At 32.7% G+C, this 22444-nt stretch overlaps 1 protein-coding gene and 1 long non-coding RNA gene across 2 annotated transcripts; one reads left to right on the top strand and one right to left on the bottom strand.

Annotated features, from left to right (window-relative positions):
• Positions 1-1457: 1457 nt before the first annotated feature.
• On the bottom strand, positions 1458-6413 carry LOC105342355 (uncharacterized). The gene is made up of 2 exons (XM_066074209.1): positions 4119-6413; positions 1458-3919 (listed from the first exon to the last, which is right to left on the bottom strand). The coding sequence occupies exons 1-2, from the start codon at positions 6279-6281 to the stop codon at positions 2360-2362; spliced, it is 3723 nt and encodes a 1240-aa protein (XP_065930281.1). The 5' UTR covers positions 6282-6413; the 3' UTR covers positions 1458-2359.
• Positions 6414-15687: 9274 nt separating this feature from the next.
• On the top strand, positions 15688-16648 carry LOC117683496 (uncharacterized). The gene is made up of 2 exons (XR_010710274.1): positions 15688-15897; positions 16245-16648. It is a non-coding gene; the product is annotated as an uncharacterized lncRNA (long non-coding RNA).
• The last annotated feature ends 5796 nt before the right edge of the window (positions 16649-22444 follow it).

Raw genomic sequence — 22444 nt, forward strand, 5'->3', positions numbered from 1 at the left:
GTGTAATCATTAGATTTCGTGGTGGCTCAATTTTCGTGGAATTCGTGGGTACTTCTCATCCACGAATTAATAAATGTTACAAATTCATATTTTTTTTTGTAGGAATAAAATAATAAAATTACATAAAATGTAAAATTTAAGCAATCCACGAAAATTTGCCCCCGCGAATTTTGATAATTCCACAGTAAATGCATAAAAGCATGAATATTGAACGAGAAGATGAGAAAAAGAAAAATACCTTGTCAGCAAATACAATCTTTAACTGGGTCGCATGCTGACTGCCGGTTTTCATACAAATTGTTAGACCATAATTAGTCAACTAATTGTCTACGGACTTTTCTGGGGTTTTTTCCCGATTACGACAAAGAGCACACGGCGGGTGTGACCGGTCAGCAGAGGATGCTCACTCCTCTAGAGGTTCTGCTTAGAATTTGTATTTCGTTTTATGGACTTTTGAGATGGTTGACAGTTTGTTATTGTCATTTTTTTCACTCAAAGAATGATTCCTTATTTCTTAATTTCATCTGACTGAGGGAGAATTAAAAAACTATAGCAAGCAATAATGTATACAGTGAAAATTATTGGAAAAAAGATATTACATCATAAACAAAAAGTAAAAGACTGTCTTAAAAGGAAAATTATATTCAAGAAATAATTTGACTACATGCCATTAACGAAAAATGAATTTCACCGAAAAGGATAATTTGTTAATTTTTTTTAAAGTAGTATGGACACCTTCATGTTGTGACGTATTGTTTATCGAAACACACAATAAAATCAAATGTAATTATATGAGTAGTTTTCTTCCCAACATAGTTACCTAACGGAGTAGCGCATTGGGTTAGGTGGTTTTCAACGAACTTGTGACTCATGAGTTCCAAACCCGCTGGGGAGTTTTAAAATCTTTACCTCTCTAAATATTTTTAAAAGCTATTTTTTGGCAAAAAAAAAGTAAATTTTGAAAATTCTAAAAAGGTGAAAGTATTCTAATTTTAATGTACTTTAATCCATATTAATAGAGAGATGTCCCACACCACTTTAAAATAACTATTAATCATTTATTGAATATACTTTGTAGCAGGTACATTGTAACATGGTTAAACTTTTATATATGTCCTCAATGCTGGTAATAGACACGTCATTTGTAAATTTACCGGGTTTTTTTATAATATTTTTTTTAATCGCAGGGGATGCTCACTCCTCCATGGCACCTGATCCTACCTATTTTTTAGATGTCCGTGTTTGCTTTGCTCCTGTTTTGTATTTTGCCTTTGGACTTCTGAATTCGAATCCCGTTCGTTACATGTATCACCACATGTCCATTTAAAATAGCGATCACTTTTATAGCAGTAAATAACGATATTCATATTTTCCTAATTTCTCAATTTCGGTGGTCTAACTTCCGTAACTTTCATATGTGATTTGACGGAGTTCTGATTCATTCATCCTTCGTTTATATTTTGTGAACATCGTTAGCTGTATTCTTTAGTCTGATTGAGTGACACCCCTGTATCACAAACTTTATAAATAAACGCACAATGATATGCCCTTGACCCCCGCATGCATTATATTGGCGTCTAAATGAAAAATAATTGTCAAATACCATACAATAATTTAGATTTAATTGACTACAGCAAGAATAGTAAGAAAAATTGTAACATCACATTGAATAGGCAACAAATATTCGTTTTTAGAACAATGCCAGAGAACAAATTTTGGTCGTAATTTTGCATGAATATAATATTTTCCTAAGAAATGAACTTGATGACAAACTTGATTTTTATGAATAAGAGAACGAACGGTGTGGACATGCGTAACAATATCAAACATTCATACAACACCCAAAGATACTTTTAAAGTTATTCCAATGCATATGTTGGATATATCACAACATGTTAAGTGGACAACAGATCACACACACAAACGCAAGTAAAATGAAAATGACATTAGTTGTGATAATGAGTTGTTAATTGTGTGCAAGACGAAACAATTGAAATTGGGTGTCACATTACAAGTTATCTAACTCTATGTTCTGTATAATATATTAAAAAAGTGTCGTAATTAATTTTAAAACATTACTTGTTAATTAAAAAAAAACTATTTTGTCAACATATGAATGATGGAAAGTTTTAAAAGTGTTATGGATTGATTTAATTTTCATATGAAAAACATGCAATTTTCATGTTAAATTCACATAAGTTTTACATGAATTTTACACAAATATCTAATTGCATGAAAAACATGCGAAAAATAACATGAGAAACTTTTCATCTGCTTTTACATGATTTTCGCATGATTCTCCCACGAAAATTAACATGCAAGAAAATAATGACAGCTACTTTTTCCTGTCAATTTGTCTCTAGAGTTTGGTGGAATCTGTTGAAAAACCACTCAAACGCCCAGAGATATAAGACACCCAAAGTCCTTTGTACATTCTCCAAACTCTGGCATTGCACACATAGCTCATAAACAGGAAGAATCCCTGCAATCCGTTAAGTACAGCCACAGCATAGGACAAAATCGACAGTTCAAGAAAGGAATCGACGATTTGAAAAGCCCATGTTAGTCCCGTTAGAGCAAAAAGCTTTACAAAACAGACAAAATGAAGTCTGTTTTGGTCTTGTCTTTCGATTTTAGGATTTGATTTTATCTTAAAAACCGTAGCAGAAAAAAAGCCAAAATTTGCCATACAGATGATCGATAATGGTAAAATAAAAGTCAGAACGTAGGATATTTTATCATCGACCAATGTTTCGTTTTCTCCATAACCGAATCTTTGACCGCTTGAACTGATGACGAAAAAGATAACATTGACTAACACAATAAAGAGTGGTAAAGCATAGGAGTATATTGTATACTTTAAAACAATTTTCCATTTTTCTTCTCTAGAGATACCTATGAGTCTTTCAGTAAAGACACAAAACATATGATAAGAAATTGCATTTAACCAAAAGAAAACGCAGAGTAGAATATAATGAGTTAACACCAGCAGCAGGACCTTTAAACTTGTTCCTGCGATAAAGTAATACTTTCTAGTTAAAATGAGAAGCTGCAAGAAAAACAATGTCGCTATCAAGTTCATGCTATTGATACCAGGGATAGTTCGGAGATTATCAAACAAACTGTACGTTACAAAAGTTAAAAAGAGACACACAAGTGAAAGCATGATGCAACTTCCTGTTAAAATTGATAATGGACTGAAAATATCTGAATCATTAGTAGCGAAAGGGATGTAAGTATTTCTAATGCAAGTTTGGTAACTTCCGTTTTCAGATATACGAAAATGCTGGAAAGAAAGTACCACATTTGATGGAAGTAACTTTATTCTGTCCTGAGACTCTACTACAAACTCGTCGTTTTTTAGAGTGACCAATGGGCAAGTGAGCAGGTCATTTATAAGTACGAGTCTGAAAGGAATATCACTCGTATTACTCGTTTCTTTAACATTTTTACACATTTCTCTTTTATTTTTGGGGTAAATGAGTTCAGACTGTGTGTCAAGATTTGTGTGAATTACAGCTTCAATGTCTGAAAGTTTTGCGGTAGAAATTGATTCAACAAGTTTTGCTAGACCAACCTCGAAGTTATACCTGTGTGTCAATTTTAAGGAAAGCTGCATTGTCACCCTACTAAAGATTGAGAATGATGTAGTAGATGAATTGCAAGAGTTTAACGTTAGAAAAGTACTATTTTCAAACTCTATGTCCTTTACATCGAGTTGAAGAATATTAGCTACTCTATCAAAAAACCAAATCTCCACTGAATCCAACAGCTCCCTTATAAGTATTTGTTGCTTCAAGGTGACTTTCATGTTTAAATAGATGGCATATCGGAGATTAGATGCGCTGTTTATTAATGGGATACAGGCATTTCCATCGTAGATCTTTCCTGGAAAACACTCAACGCTCCGACAGGTGCCCTAAAAGTCAGAAAAGTACAGGAACATTTATAAACTCTAAACTTATAAAGGTTCTTACAATATTTGCAAAAAAAGAGTTATTTTGATAATTAAATGTATTTAAACTATTATTGATCATTCAACTTTGTTTGATTGCTGGATCTTGCAGAAATGAACATTAATTTTGGAAGGAAAAGAATCTTATAAAAGCAATGAATACCTCTAAAGACAATTTCAACATAGAACATTTTTGTGGATTTTCCTGGATAGAGTCAAATGAAGACAATGCAAACATGGATCTATACGATTTAATTACTGGTGATATTTCTTCGTCGATCATTGATCCTGAACTTTTCTCTTTGCTATATTCAATATCACATTCTAATTTACCATTGCACATTTCACAAGCAGCGTTCTTGAACTTCGAACAAACGTGTACATCTGGAAGAAGGTTACATGAGTTGGATACGTTAGAGTCTACCACTGGCCAATTAACGCCACATTCTGTCATTGAAGTTTGATCATTTGGTATAAAATGCGGATTACAGATCTTGCAAAATTTGTTTCTGTAAGATATGTTCAAAGAATTATCATACAGAATGGGAAAACGAAAGCCCTCAATGTTTTCACAAGCATTTAATACATCTGCATCAAAGGACCGCCACGTTCCAGTCTCGTTACATTTCTTGATATCCACAAATTTCTCTTCGCACACGACAGACCCTTCATATGGATGAAGAGAATGTGTGCAGTTTACGTCTCTTGTATATTGTAAGAACGAGTTAGCATTTAACCAATCGTTTGTAACGGGCTTTGGACATGAACTTATCACGGTCCATGGAAACGTATTGAACATAAACTCATTGTCAAATTCAGATTCGGTTAGTTTGGACATCAGCATGTTGCCTACCATGCAATAAACATTACGATAAGAGACAAATTTTCCGGAGGAAATATGTGTCACTGGAATTTGTAAAGTTATGTCACCATCTGTGTTTTGAGTAGTACAGAGAGAGTAGAGTGCTGTGTCTGTCATAGGAAATTCGTTTAACACATAATAACCACCATTGCTCGTCTCCCGTGGAGGAAATGCATCACTGATACAAGACAGAGGTTGTTTGAAAGCAAGATCATCACAACAACTTGTTGTACATCCAATATGACAGGAGCATGAGTCATCATCATAGGTTCGGTGAATTGACTGAAAAAGATCTGAATCACAATTCTTTTCGGCGAAGGCTGCTTTGCTAAGCGAGATCAGATTGGTGATGTTTAACTGCAAATTATCGGACGATGGTGGGGGGAATTTGAAATCTGATTTATCTCTTTCGCGTTTTATATTTTCAAGAATGGAGAGCATTATGTAAGAAATATGGAGCCCATATTCGAAAGGTTTAGATCGGTTGTGTAAATACCGGGATGAAAAATGGAAAAGTGTGCCATAATTTGGTATTGCAACCTGCATGCAGTATTTACAAAACACATTTTTGAACGGATAAGTAAGCATGGTAGGCGGGTGATCGTGGCAAGCAGCAGTCATGTCGTTTTCTAAAATTGGTGCGCATGGCTTCTGCTGAATATCCTCCGATGGCACGGGTGGGTTGCATATAGCACAAAATACATTTTTGTACATCTGATAGCTATTGCTGTACTCACTGTTGCATGCTTTTTCGATCTCAAAGTCATAATTTATCCATGTTCCTGAAACGTTGCATTTGGTTACCATCGTATGTACATTGTCACATTTAGTTGCAAATTGTGAAGTGTGCATAACGCTACATTCTGCTTCTTCTGCTGCGGACAAAATTTCTTCATACGATGATTTGTAGTTGAAATCTTGTTGTTTTAAGCAACTAAACTCAATGTTCCAGTTTTCGGTTTGATTTATCCCATGGCATAAAGCGCAGTACCGATTCTTGTAGGAAATGAGTGTCCCTAGATCAACTACAGGAGGGTCGGTCAATCTCTCTATTAGGTTATATTCTCTTGAACAGTTGTGGGCCAATTTCTTGTCCGTGTCGCTAGGACAGACATCTACGACAAAGTTATAGGACTGAATGTTTGACCAATTAGAGGATCGCAGAGAAAAGTCACGACAATGGACGTTGGTTGATTCAAAAAAGATTTGAAAGCAACATGGAGTACTCGAGAAGATACAGGACTCATCGCAGGAACAGTCTGAACAACTAGAATAGACGTACGGCAGTTGTTGTTGAGCAGGAGAAAGAGAACAGAGTCCGTTTGTTCCACAGACTGGTATATACATTGACAAAAGATGAGATATGTTCACGTTGTTATAGTCCTCTTCCAGTTGTTCTGAGGATCCAGAGTAACATAACGGGAACAAGAGGACCAGGATGTACCTCTGACATGATTTATTCATCGCAATCTCCCTTTACTCTTCTTGGCTGAAAATCATTAAAATCTGTGAATGTAGAAAGCCAAGGTCTGGGTGTGGTGGCCGTCATTAGACTAACGGAATGTTAAAATTCCATAAAAGAAATAGTCTGCTATAAAGAAATAGGAAAATGCTGAAATTTTTTAAATATATTTAGGAAAAAGGCTGAAATTCAAAATCTAAAATTATATATATATATATATATATATATATATATATATATATATATATATATATATATATATATATATATATATATATATATATATATATATATATATATATATATAATTTCTATCTTCTACACGTAAATACTAGTAATAGTTTATAGCTCCAAAAAAAATGTTATACAAAACTTCAAGATAAATCTAATGGGTAAATTTGTTGCCCACTCAACCTTATAAATATTACTTTATACTATACTCAGTACTGTAAAATATGATTCTGAACAGCTATATTTCTTCTCGCCGAAAAAGACCTTTTTTTGACAGACTTTTTAAAATTCCACCCGGTATCCAACTTTTTTTTTAATCAGACAAGGTTTGAAGAAAGTTATTACAGAATTTCACAATCCGATGAGAATTTTATTAGCTTCATTAGGACAATCACCGGTCTGAATTCAATTTCTGTAGAAAAATACTTTTGATTACATCCTACTGAAAACTTTTATATGGTTTCGAGACTCTTTATATACCACACTGAATTAAGACTGAGAAAAAAAAATGAGAGAAAAAATCTGAATTCTCAATGATTTGTTTGTTTCTTGTCAAAATTGTTTCTCGTTAAATATGATTGTTTACCTAATATCCTTTTTAAGAAAAGACGCAAATCGATTCTATCTCAAACATGACATACTTGTACTAGTAATGCGATATAAGTGAATAAGAATTGAATAACATTGACATTCAGTATTTACATGTATTTTTACTGGCCTTCAGGAGGCTGGGTGGTCAACGAATTAGCCATCAGATCTACCTTAAGCTTCTAAACATGATATTTTTGGCCATAAACTATCATTTTGTAAAGAAAAAAAACCGAAATACTTTAGCTTTGAATTTGAACATTTTCCTATACTTGTATACGGAGCTCATAGTCTAAAAAGAGGTAGAAACAGCATCAAAATGGACAAGACTATTGAGCCCCCTCAAGGTGCCTCACTACACCTTGGAATAGTTTCTCAAATCGGCAGAAAACAACTTGATTATGATAGAAAGTATGATGGATAAGAAGTATATATGTCAAATTGGCGAACAAATGTGCAATTTTGGATAAAAAATATTTTTGAAAAAAAAAATTAATTCAGTAAACATAAACAAAAGCCCAGGCGGATTCGAACTCATGATCTGCGATTCATAAGCCATGATACTTTAACCACTGAGCTATAACGATACACAACTGAATCGGTCGATACAAACAATTTAAGAAAACATTTAAATCGCCATCTTGTGACGTAGTGTCTTAAAAAGTATAAGTCTAGGTGTAGTGAAGTACCTTAATTAAGAAAAAAAAATTGAAATATCAAAATGTATGCGACCATCCATCCCTCTTAGAAAACGAACTCAATACGGAATCAACAAAAAGGGGTTCACCTTTGGATACAAGACTAAAATACTTACATGAGGGTCTAGTGCCAGAACAAAATGTAATTCTTTGAATCACCAAAGTTGGTTCATTTTATTCTATACGGTGTTGCTAATTGAAAACCAATGAAAGATATTTTAGCACTTTTTGTTCTCAAGACTTGAGAATGAAACGTATTAGAGCGCAGCTTTACGCCACAACATCTATAATTAATCACTTCAGGTGAATGATGGAGAATATGTATAATATCAAATTTCTATTTATTTATCGATAAACATTAGGATAACAAAAATAGATTTCGTTTTTATATCAAATTCTGATTTAAAAACCCAATTTTGGGGCAAATTTATAGAACATTTTGTTCAATCTTTTGCCACTTTTTTCTAGTTAAACACGTTCATACCATTTTTAAGTGTAAAAAACAATTAATATCGTTTTCTTCTTTGGCACTTTAGTTTTAACTAATGTATGAAGTACTACAGTCATATATTTTACTGAAATAATTTATGAAATAGTGGTACTCGTTCAAAAAAATTTAAGTGATTTTTGACAAATTTATACATGTAAACTACTTTGTAAAAAAAAAAACACGATTACAAAATTTCATTATCATAATGGATAGTTCCAACTGCTCTTGTTACAATGATTTTTTTGTTCAATATTAGTATGTGCTAATAGTTTATGCGTCACGCACTATATTTGTAGACGTGTATATTTGTTTTAGGGTTCGGAGTTGTGAGGTGGGTTTCCGGTGGAAATATTGGGGGTTCTGTGGTTGAGTGTTTCGAAAATTTTTTGGAGGGGGGATATATCAATTGTTCGTGTCTTTAGCGATTTTAGTGCTTTATATTTGAACAATAAAATGCTCTCTTAATTTGGTAATTTATGCGGGATGTGAAGATGGCGACATTGCAGAAAAATTACAAAAATCGCGTTATTGTTAAAACTGGCAGTGAAAACTGCAACAACAAAATATCAGGAGCGATACATTAGCAACGGAGAACAAAGAGACCCATCTTCCCAAGTCAAGAGTTGTTGATCCGCTTCACTTCTCGAAGGATCCGTTGACTTGGGGAGATGAAAGGGACCTTATTGGGAGGAGGCCGGTTACATCAAGAGATCTTTAACAAATTATTGGCATGGATTGACGGTATACAGAATATTTTACATGAATGTGGTCTAAGCTAAGTCTGGTAGACGCATAATGTAGAAAATAAAACAAGGATATTAAATGTTGTTTAGCAAAACTTTGATTGCTCAATTTCAACAAAATTGGGTCTCTGATTGTAACGCATCCAGTAAAGGATTGATCTATAATTTGTTTACTAAAAATGATGTTTGTGCCTAGAAATTACAAACACTCTGGCGCTTATATGAAGATTAATACTACATTACTTGGATTTTTGAACAAGCAATCATAAATTATCAACTGAGACAGGCATATCGAACAATATACAATGTACCTATGTAGAAATCAACGATTTTGTAATTTATATAAAAATATCATTGGCGATGAATTATATCACTGTTTTATAATATATGCCAAGATTTGAAAGAATACAGGAAAACCTATTTACCATCAATGTATTTAAGACGACCAAATCCTTCCCAATTTTTGGAACTATTTTCAAGTAAAAAAAGAAAAAGAAGAAGCTGTTATTAAAAACTCTAGTACATGTATGTAAATTTATCATTATACATGTAATAAACAAGAGAGTCAACTCTCCAGGTTGATGTGTACAGTATACACTTTTGCTTTTAGCATAATATTGTCTGTATTGTATATTTTCTCTATATTTTTTATACGATATGGGAATAAATAAATAGAATGAGATTTTTAATTAGCATTCCTCGTCTCCACTCACTTACAGAAGTCTGAATAAATTCATTGAATTTAGATACATTATCAAAACGTCTTATAAATACTGGATGATTAAAATTAAAAGCTGAAAATTTGAAGAAAAAAATACTTTCAAATCACGTTACTTGTACATGTAATTAGGACAGTAATGTAAGGGTCCTTTGAGTTATTATTCAGGCACATAGCATCGTTTTGGAAAGTGGTGGGGGGGGGGGACTCATCGGGGGGAGGGGTGGCGTAGTATAAAACTTCAATTTCATTCCTCATTTCCTTATTTTCATATCAATTCTGTTATTTATCATGATTTAACAATAAATCACCCTGTAAATATACATAAATATAAATCAATTTCATATGATCAATTCACATAATAATTGATTTCACAGGTCATAAAATATACATGATATTTAAATGCTATTAATATGACAGAGTTATTCCCCTTGTCACAGCATTTTACAATTTATGTATACAAACATTTAATCTTTACATGATAACATATTAAGATTTATCATTGTGATTGAACATTTATATTTCAATTATATATTCGTGTAAAAAGAATAAAATTGATTAAGCATATATTTATGACAAATAATCAGTACCTGTTAATGGAACATTGAGTTCAGTTTGATAACTCAGAATAAATAATGAGATGATTAATTAACAACTTGGTGATTAGAAGAGAAAATGAGCACTTACATATGCTTTCTGTTCAACTGGTCGATCAAAAATATTTATATGTTGAAAGCTAGATCAGTAAATTTCATGTCAGCCTGGAATGGCAGTATATCTGAATAAATATCTTTGTACATGTCTAAAGTCAAAGTTTTAGTGGTAAAAGTTTTAACCTATGAAATTTAAGGAATTTAATAAAGCTTAAATTTTATTCTGGTGCCCTAGCTCTTACAGGTGTACTTGGAGAATCAGTGGCGGATCAAAGGATTTAGTTATTAACGAATTATTCATTGAATTATTTTATCTTATTATTTGATCAATTATTATCTTTATTCAATGTATACATAATGTTGATAAAATAATATATTATTGATGGTCAATATTATTTGACACGTAGCTTTGTATGCTATTAATATAATTAATTAAAATAAACATATTTACATATTCATAAATGTACAATCATGTAATTTTGCATTTGAATTATTCAAAATATACCAACTATTCATAGGCGTCAGAACCAGCCCACCCCCCCCCCCCCCCCCACACACACACACTTTTTTTTTGCAAAGTTAGACCTAACCATCAGTGATATACAGTTTAGCATTAGGGAGGGGCCAGAAGTTTTTGGAGTTATCGGTATAAGTACTACGCTATCCCCCCCCCCCACACACACACAAACCCCCACCCTGGATTAAGAATTTCATGATTTTGGGAATATAGCGAGTTGTTTTTTTTTTGGTCAGTTTTTTGTTTGTTTGGTTGTTTGTTTGGGGTTTTTTTTTGCTTAATTGTCAAGATTTCTGATGATCATATGATTAGTCTAGCCCCCCTCCCCACTTTCATTTTGCTTCCACTGCCACTGCTATTACAGTAACATTCTAAAAACGGTAAATGTTAAGTTTTGTATATATCATATATAGTTGGAGTGCAATTAACTATTTAGCATCAAGGCAAATACAGTTTGATATAATAAATCAACTGTAAAAATTTATTAGAAAAACAAAGCATACTGTACATCAATATACTATTCAGTCCAGTTGTGTGCTGACAATCACTTGTTTCATGGATGAATTAAATGTGTTTTGCGTTACATCGTATTACGAATAAAAGTTGAATGACTTGACAAGAATGATTTCGGTCCCAATTGTTTCGTCTCCAATTCGTTTCGCATTGATAGCTATTTACAATTTGACTAGAAATTTAAAATAGATGGTAATGAGATAAATGCATCACAATATTTTTTTAAATAATCTTAATGATAATGAATTATATCGACGAAGAAGCGGCCACTTTCTCATGGTTTTCAAGTAATCTTTTCCGGATAATTTGGTAGAGGGTCGAGATCTCAAGTAACCGTCTCAAGGCTCGCACAAAACGAGAATTTACGAGAGGAAAATAGCTTTGCCGACATTGTTTGAACAAAGGAGCAAAATTTTCTAATTTTCAGTCAAAACATGATGCAACAACCACATGGTCAGCATAGGTTTCCACAACCTGGACCACAAGTTAGGCCCTAACAGCAGCCGGGATATCGAGGGGTGAGAATATTTGTTGAGACCCCCCCCCCCATTCGATTTGTCGAAGATCGAAGACCAGAGTGTCGCGTCGTTTGCGTTACTAAACTTCAGTGACCCTTAAGAACTAACGACGATTGTTTAAACGTAAACATTCACTCTGCAGCAAGGCTATGACCAATACCATTTATTTGATGATTATCAATGTTAATGATTGATATGATTATCATATGAAAATTTAGTTGAGAAACAATCGTTTACCAGGTCGGGCAGGATGCAAGATGTTTAGGGACTAAGACTTTTCGTGACCTAATGTTAAAGACGTTTCGAGACCCGGACGTTTCGGGTCCTGGATCTTTTGGGACTTAGAATAAGATTTTTTGGGACTTGATGAAAGGCTATGATGAAAGATGTAACTTAGCTGCATAATTTATCCATGAAGCCGTATTATTATCAATTTTTAAAAAATAAATGAATCGTAACATGGCATACTATCCTTTGCATGCGGGTCCGGTAAAAGCTCTATAGGTGAGATATCGATCCTTATCAAATTGTCTGAGTGATCTGTAAAGTGTGGTTGATTTTGATGAAAACATTAATTTAATGATTAAACATGTAACATGCAAATGAAAACCAGGAAAAACTTTTTTCTTTTTTGTTTTTTGCCTTCTTGCGTTGAGTCATATAACCAGATAACTAAGTGAAACTATTTTTTCCCAAAATGGCATTTTGTCGACGACAAAAGTAAAGGGTACAGGAGCCTGTACCAAAAAGGGTCAAGTTAATAAGCCCCGACAGTAATATTAACAGTTGATCTATTATACGGTTACCTCAGCCATTATTTGATACATTTACTAGAAATATCCAAGGAGGGATCGGGGCTACCGATAATTGTTATATAAAACAATCAAATCACACCTTTTAGCCTGACCTGTGGATAGGTGTTACCAGGTGTTAATTATGAGGAGACTAATGAAGAGATCCCCTATCTGTCAACACACACGCGTTATTATCTACTAAATATATTTCCTACTACTCATTCATCATTGTTCAGATTAGTTATACTAGTTATCATGGTTATAACAAAGGTCATCGTCGAAAATTCGCTTATGCTAACTGACCTTTAGGCCTGCATACATGTAAATGCACACAAGAATAAATTTTCTTTTTAAATCAGAGCTTTTGTCATGCTGCATTTTTTGTATTCTCTTTATCAAAAATTAAAAAGAACATACAAGGTTGAAATAAACGTGTTTTATCAATCACTATCATGATTAAGTACTTTAAACACGCACGCACGGTACAATTAACCATTTCCTTTGGGGTTTTTTAAGTTTTATCTAGAAGATTTATTCACACACACAAAAAAATTACATTGAACATGGATTTAAATGATTATAGCATCAATTTTATTCAAATCCCAAAAAATCATATTTTAAGTCCCGAAAGATCCAGGACCCAAAAAGTCTTATTCCCTAAACATCTTTTCAGGTCACGAAACGTCCGGGTCCCTAAACATCTTGGTCACGAAACGTCTAGAATTCGGTTGGGCAACCCCCCCCCCCTCCCCCCGGTAATCTATCTATCTCTCAATACGGCTCACCCTCAAACAGTGCGCTGCTTGTTAAAACATAAAGAGAAGTAAAGTAGAGTAAGATTTCAATAGAGTGAAAAGGGGACAGTAATATTAATATGTAAACGGTGTGACCGTTGGACCGAGCACAGATTTCACACAGTGCAGTTTGATTTTTGTAGAACAAAATTCATTTGAAACGCACACAGTAGGATCCGCCTGGTTGCCTACTCAGATCATTAGATAAAGTTTAACTAAACGTCGCGTGCTCAGTCTACATTATGACGTCATGTTTCAGACGTAAAACGTAAGAATCTCGAATGCTATCTACAAATTCTACCCGCGTAATCAAGCGCGCGTTCATGATTTGACATATTTGGATTCTGCGTTAATTGACTGTTTTTCAGTGGCTGAAGCACAGCGCACGAAATATAGGGAATGAACAGCCCGATCATTTAAACGAGGGCTTGCCATCAGGAATACGAAATGATTATGTAACCTTGCTGGTTAGGGAGGTGTATATTCATATGGTTATGACTGACAGTTTACAAAATTAACATATTAATATGTGAAATTCATGCACTTTTTTTTCAAATCAGATTCAACATGTAAAATTCAGAATTTTCTTCTTTTAGTCAGGGAAATATTTTTAAAGAACATATTTTTTGTGATCGTAACATTCAATAACAATAAAAATCAGTAAATGATAAACCATGAAATAGATTTTGCGACCTGTTGCATTCCTTTTTATTAACTTAATGTTAATGCTATATTAATCAAAGTAAAAATCGATGAGAAAATCATACTTAAGATTTTAAGAAAGATTTTCTGGCGCACTCTGCTGGTCAGTGCCCTGTATAGTGCCATACAGTTGGGTTCAGTGCCTCAGCAGGACTGTACAGTGGCGGTGGGATAGAGTGCTGGTCAATAGATATGAACTTGTACAGTAGGGTACAGTGGAAGTCAGTGAAAGGTTCAGTGAGTTACAGTTAATGCATATTAGATGCCAGACAATGTCATTCAATTTTTGAGAATTTCAGTGAATATGAATTCAGTAGTGTTACTTCGTTCAGTCTGCAATATGACTAAAAGTAGTCATATTGCAGATATGATTTGAAAAATAATATATGTCAGAAAGGACGCTAGCTTAGTGCTCTCTCTCTCTCTCTCTCTCTCTCTCTCTCTCTCTCTCTCTCTCTCTCTCTCTCTCTCTCTCTCTCTCTCTCTCTCTCTCTCTCTCTCTCTTTCTGACACCTATTCTCAAAAACGCTTGAGTTGATTTTGTAAAAGACAATATTTTACTCTAACAAAATTTGTAAGAAAATTGTAATTTTTTTGGCCTTCACTTCGAGATATATCAGATGTCATGTTTCTGCTTGTACAAGATTTTCTTGTAAGGTATCAAAGATAGAGATTTCAAATTTCCAGAGATTTATATTTTTATGAATAAAGACGTTTTAGTGAATGCAAAATATGTAATTTCTTTTTCTCTCGAGATTTGGGTTCGAAGGTTCTGAAGCGAGCGTTCCCGTGGCGTAATGGTTAGGGAGTTGGACTTGTCCCAAAGCGACCCCTGTTTAATCCCTAAGTGCTGAATGTGTTTTTATCAAAAAGCCAAAATAATAGCGCCTTTTTCTAGCATAAATACATGTCTATTTAAATCCTTAGAGGGGGTAAATGGAATTTTAAGAAGTGTTAATAAATGATAGTAAAGAACAAGTATCCCGATAGCCCGGAAGGTGAATTCAAACGGAAGACATCTCGTTGTTCGCAACGAGATTCCGTCTAGTTTTCAATACTTTTCCTAAATAAAAAGAAGACATCTGATTGATATACATAATCAAACGTTGAATGCAGAAATCTATCTATTATGTTGTTTTGCGGAACATAAAGTTTAGATAACTAAATAATCGAATATTAAATCAAAAGGCACTTTCTGATACCTATCTTTAAAACAAAAAACAATTTTTATATCATCAAACATTTATGTTTATTTCTGACTGATTCCAATAGAATCAACAATTAAAATCTAATCAAATGCAGAATTTGCCTTTGCTATCAAAAGACGAACTAACGTAAAAAGTATTGTCAACATTACAAAAAACAAAAAAGACCGCACATAAATAATGTCTCTCTGCATCATTAAATTAATTGCAAATTGTCAAATAAACAAATGACACATTACAAATAAAATAAACACGTTCCAGAAAATAGCAAGGTTTGTTTCGAGTGGAAAACCACTGTATCCTATAATATATAAACTCGTCTAAAAGATATAAACTCCAGCATTTGGAAGCGAAGGTGCAGGGAAAATGAATACAAAAACGACATTGAGTCTTCTTCTTGTTTTGATAACGTTTTCTTTTTTGGCGATCGAATTCACGAACGGATGGGTAATCGGTATGTACAAACGTTATTATGAATATTTCCTTAAAAATGATATTTAACAGAAATTCCATAACGAATAAAAATTTAAACTTTTCTTAATATTACTGATTGAATGGAAAATTGTTAAATTGATTAAAGTACGTCAATAGACTTTTTACTTTGTGCAATATCACGATGTGATTGGCTAAAGATGGTTGTAGGTAATAGTTAAAATAAAACCATTATTCATTATCTTGCACAAGTGTAAACAATAATCATGGAGGTAATCAATATACATGTTTATTAACGATCGTTTTTTTTAACTTCATCAGTTTATGATTTCATTTTATTTTTTAAAAGTTTGGTTGACATTTTTTTAGGTCGAAAACCGTGGGATAAAATAAAGTTTCCAACAGGTTGCATTTGCGTTACTAGTCCTTGTCCTTGTGATGGATATCCTTCTATTGGTGATATATCAACGCAATGGTGATATACACATATCCACCCCTACTTGTCGACAGCTCATAGAACAATATTGACAACACAACAAACGAATTTGACGCATCAATTGCAAAACATTTTACGACAATAGCAAAATATTTTACGACAATTATAAAACGACTATCATGGAGAAAGCCGATCAAAATCTGACAATTACAACTATATTAAATAAAACTTGCAAAAAATGTATCTATGAACGAAGTGTATATTTAACAGAAATTTGTTTTATTAATGTTTTCTGTGTGATTACGAATGATGTTCACAATAAAAAAATATTATTTTTGCACTTTTTTTCTTTATTTATGCATTAGCATGTATATTTAAAGCTATACTACTATAAATCAAAATTATATACTCGATTTTTTTCTGCTTTAATATTAGATCAATTGTCACGGTTTAAAGAAGTGTACAAATGTAAGTTCATCAAAGGAACTCGCTGTTCATTGATGTATAAAGAATAAAAAGACATTTCATAAAACACATTAAACCTAGAAATATAGCGATAGTTTTGAATGCAGGCATAAGCTCGTTCATGGGATACAGGAGAGTAGGTATGGAATATTGAACAAAGAAAAAGTTTTCATTTAATTCAAAATAAATAGTGAAACGTTCATTCCAAACATGAAATCAATCTCTGCACACCGCATTCTTTTTTTTTTATATTTTTGCATTGGCATAGTCACACCAATGACAATTGTTTGGATCACATTCTAGTTTGAAAAGGTGTGTCTTGATTGGGACGAAATGCAGTAAAAATGGAGAAAATTTCACAAATACGCAAAATTACAATTTTAATCCTTATGTAAAAAATATTCATGTTAGTGTGTTTAATTCTAAACATGTGGTAAATTATGAACAATAAGCATAGATAAATGTGGTCGTGGGTTGCACAGCCTGTCTTATTAACTTATACATTTTTTATATAAGACATACTTCATAGATATGCTTAACTTCTTTCAGTAATAATAGAGAAAGCTGATCAAAGGACGAGTAGATAACCCGTATCATTGTTTATTTCGCAAACAATATGGAATATATATATATATATATATATATATATATATATATAGAGAGAGAGAGAGAGAGAGAGAGAGAGAGAGAGAGAGAGAGAGAGAGAGAGAGGGGGGAGAGAGAGAGAGAGATGATAGATTTGATCACGTCTCGACCTAAATTATCACCTCATAATATTCAAAGAATGATTACTTATTACTTATATTTATAGAACTTTAAGCCATCGTAAGATTAAATATTTAAATTTGAATAAGCAAACCCCGCAGGCGCCTTTTTTTGCGTCATTTGAAGTTATAGATTATATAGTACAAAATTGATACGTAGTGTTATCACAGGCAAAGACACTAGAAAATGCAAATATTCCCAATTAATTAACCCTAAAATTATACTCGTGCAGGATTTACCTTTATACTGACCTCTTGCCGTTTAACATGTTGTGAATTAACAAGCATAAACCAAAAACAAACCACACATAAATCAAACTAGACATGTCTACGTTCTGGAGGTAATATACCAATGTTATTGAAATTCACTGACCAATGCAAAGAACACATGACAAATAATACGCAATGAATTCGGAAAATTGCAAGGATTGTCTAGAGTGGATATTTCCAGGTTTTCATCATATATAAACTTGACAGAAAGATGCGTTTTATATTGAGGTATCAGAGAGCAATGGATATGAAAAGGACATTGAGTTTTCTTCTTGTTTTGATAACATTCTCTGCAATGGCTTTTGAATTTGCAAATGGAATCTATATCGGTATGTAAAATATAAATACTTTGTTTTGATAAACATTTCTTTTAAAGTTATATATCATTGTATGTAAAAAATGACGATGCAAAAATGTTATAATACGCTGAAAAGGTACATTTGTTTAAAAATCATAATTTTTTTTTTGGTGAATAAAATGTCAACTATATACATTATAAAGGATATGGCTTGATTAAGGGTAGATGTTATTAGTTTAGATAAAAAAAAGCTGTCAATTACATGTATTTGATCTTGCTAAGTGAAAATAGTGTGACGTGAATAAAACAAATATATATTTATTCAATCTACTGATACATGGCCTGTTGGAATTGCATTTCTGAAAACATATTTTCTCAGATGTCAATGGAGTTGAAAATTTTACTCAGCCGTGTATGAAATATTTATTGTCACAGGCGGCCTATTATAAATTCCCTGTAATGTACTCATCATTTCATATGTAAACAATCATTTCTTCATGTATTAGAGTCGGGTTTTTTTTAATTCACAAAAGCGTATTCATGCAATTTATTCTAAATTCATATTTGAGATATGTTACTTAGGCCACTTAAATTTTTACCCAACTTCATTAAACATCGTTCTTAAAAAGAAGTTCAAAAATTCAATAAATTAACCATGTATTTAAGTAAAACCTCAGACTTAAGTGTTTTCGAGAAATCCAGACCTCATTCCATTATTCAAGTTGCGTCATTGTTGATCTCATTTTATTTACCTTACGTTTGGTTTGATTTTAGGTCAACGACCTGGTAAGCCTCAATTTCCAACAGGCTGTGTTTGTTGTTGCCATCCCTGTTATTGTGCTGGAAATCCCATTACTGATATTTTTAACCCCCGGAAATAGTAATACAGTGGAGCCTCAGATATCCGGACGCCAGATATCCGGACGCTTCACTTTCCGGTCGATTTTTATTGGGAACGGAATTTTTAAACAATAATTTGTCTCGTTTATCCGGAATTCCGCGTTCCGGATCCGGACGGTCAAATTTTACCACATCATACAGTTTTCCTTTAATGTTTACCTCATTTAACCGGACGGTCACATTTTAGTGTTCGGGGGCACAAAAGTTTTTTATGCGCAAGTGCAAATTGGTGTAAAAACATCTGACACTGGTTGTTGGTTTTAAACAATGCCTTCGTCCGGTAATCGGGGTCACCTGTGTCACGCTATGTACTCGCCCGAGGATATTACGATAACCATGGATGCGACATGTTTAATTGTCGCCATTTAACTTATGAACTATTATTGTTTGATTAAAATGTCATGAATGTTTAAAAAAGTCATCTATTGATTGAATTAAAATTCTATTAATCGTAGTGTGATTAGATCGTTCGTAGGCCTATTCATTTTAAAACGTAATTGAAATGAAATATTTGATAATTTGAGTTCTGTTTACGATAGTTATTAAGACCGCTTGGGATGTTCAGAGTATCGACATTAATTTTATAGTGTGTGTTCAATTAACAGTGTAATAATAATTTATGCCAAACATGGCGTGGATGAGTGTTCACGCTACTTGTAAATATCGCTTGGGTGCAATTAACTCTATAGAAAGATGGATACGTAAAATTAGCTTGGGTAAGTTCTGTCAATGAAAAAATAGCTTGGACAATTATCAATAAGGGAATATATACAGATTTTCATCCATTTTCATTTATCAAATGTTGAGCAGCTTCAAACATGTCAACACCACCGGCCAAGAGAGCGAGTGTTGCGATCACCGCTAGCTTATCACAATTCAGATATCCGGACGCTTCACCTATCCGGACGATTTGGCCTGGGGACAAAAGTGTCCGGATAAGTGAGGCTCCACTGTACATCAAAATGTCACAAAGAATGGAGCATTGTCAGCAACTATTTGAACTTAAGTGGCAGCGAAACATCTATGACAATTGCTAATCAACTACCATGGAGAAATCCGAACAAAATGTACACATCCATCAGTTACAAAATAATATCACAATCTGCTGGAAAAAAAACTAATCGGCGATTGCGATGTATTTGTTTTACGAGATTATGTTTAAGTATCATTGTTATTATTTTTGCGTTACTTACAAATGTATTTTACAATAAAAATTATCAAAAGCTCATACCTCTTTTGATTATTTATGTATTTTTAAGCTTTTAAAGCAAACTATTTTTTTTAATAGTCGCCTACCAGTGACACCGATGGGACTATAGTCTTTATCGCTGTTTTTCTGTATGCATGTTGGTACGGTCATTCTGTCCTAAGTTTGATTTCTATACTATACTTTTCACCATACTTTCTTTTAAAGATTTGATTTGAAACTACAGATGAAGTTTTGAGGGTCGTTTAGATTGATCAACAGATTATAAAGAATTTAAATTTTTTTTTAAAAACTTAGGGTTTGTTTTTATCATGTCAGGTTCTGAAAAATAATTTTACTATTTTTTTTTAAACATATAAACTTGGCACATTTATCGACATCGATGTTTACGTTGGGGATATGTATTGCTAATGCAATAAACTCAGAATGCTTTTCTTATTCTGGTCGTTTCTGAAAATTTACCACATTTATATGTTTACATAATCAACTGTTGTCATGAAGACACTTACGCACTTCCAAAGACAGTTATCACTTACAAATTATGTTCTTTGTATTTAAAAAGAAATCAGTAAGATTAAAATTTAAATACGCGTTTTATATGTGAATACGGATAAAATTATCTACCATCATTTGGAAAGGAAAGAGTACAACCAAAGATGCCATCAAATACCACTTTATCATATAATTTATTCCTCATCTTCCCTTCTTAAAATAGCAAATTTTACGAACTTTTAGCAATTGAAGTCAATAAAAAACAACAGAAAAGATAGCATATCAAATTTCACCGACTTTAAGCAAATAAAACCAATAAAAAACAACAGAAAAGATAGCATATCAAATTTCATCAAATGAAGCCAATAAAAACAACTGAAAAGATATCATATTAAAGCTGATATCAAGCTAAAATTGTTTAAAGCTTAGGAGAACACTAGGAACCTTTTGCATTGAGTGTTTCGAATATTCATATGGAATTCTGAAGTCAATTTAATAGTAATGATACAATGTTCACGATACCCTGTATCTTTTTTTGACGTTATACTTTAGACCAATTGACCAAGCGATTGGAAAAAAAATACGACAAACAATTAACAGGCGAAAAAAGCAACAACAAAATGATTACTTATAGAGTACCATATTATCAAAGTTAGAATATACTGAGAACTGCACTTCCAAGAACATTATTAATTTATCTAGCTCAACAATTTGCAAATGTTCACTTTTCCTGTAATATTTGTTTAAAAAAACGAATTAATCAAAGAAAACTATTATTTAACGTTCTAAAGTATGGATCACAAATGATAAAAAGACCAGACGTCTAGATCCTGTCCTTTACCGTAATTTCTATTTGTCAAGATATCAATGTTAACCTTCCTATTGTCAAAAATCATTCGTTTTTAATGTAGTTTGTAGTTGTTTTATTTCATTTAGCTTTATAAATGTTAAGAAAAATGACAGGAGATTTTTATACCCTTTTATATATAATCAGATATATATTTAAACATGATATTCTTATTTCAGGATTATATGCAATTTCGATGGCAAAATACCAAAATGTAAAAATGAAAAAAAACAAGAGATTGAAAATAATCAAAGAGATCATTATGGAATAATGCAATGGAGAGAGAGAGAGAGAGAGAGAGAGAGAGAGAGAGAGAGAGAGAGAGAGAGAGAGAGAGAGCTTGTATGATAGTGCTTTGTGTTTTTTAAAAAAACGTATATACATGTACCCTCCTAGTTCATATGTTCACTGTAGTATTGAAATATATTTGATGAATTATTTTTATATCTGGAAATTTTGATTCACATTCAGTTGGAATTGTTCAACGGTGCATTTTACTTTTGCAAAAGTATTACACTGTAAAGTGTATTAAAAAAAAATGTGTTTAATTTTTACCATGTTTAATATTTTTTGTTATAATATTTTGATGATGTAATTCCTGTTTCTCCAAAATTTTTCAATCGAATTCGACGACGATCCCAAGGAACAATTTGTTTTTGTCCGAAACTTAATACTGTTTACAGGTCAATTTTTGCGCCGTTTTATTTTCACCCTTTTCGCCCTCGTTGACAACAAGCGAATTTTAGACTGAGCTAATTTAAAACAATTTTAATAACTTAATTACAAAAAGTATATATTTCTAACTGCGTCAGGGTGAATTGTAATAAGGAATAAGGAATCATTCTTTGAGTATTATGAGGTGATAATTTCGGTCGGGGCGTGATCAAATC

The sequence above is a fragment of the Magallana gigas genome, chromosome 10 (assembly GCF_963853765.1).
Source record: "Magallana gigas chromosome 10, xbMagGiga1.1, whole genome shotgun sequence".
NCBI lineage: Eukaryota > Metazoa > Mollusca > Bivalvia > Ostreida > Ostreidae > Magallana > Magallana gigas.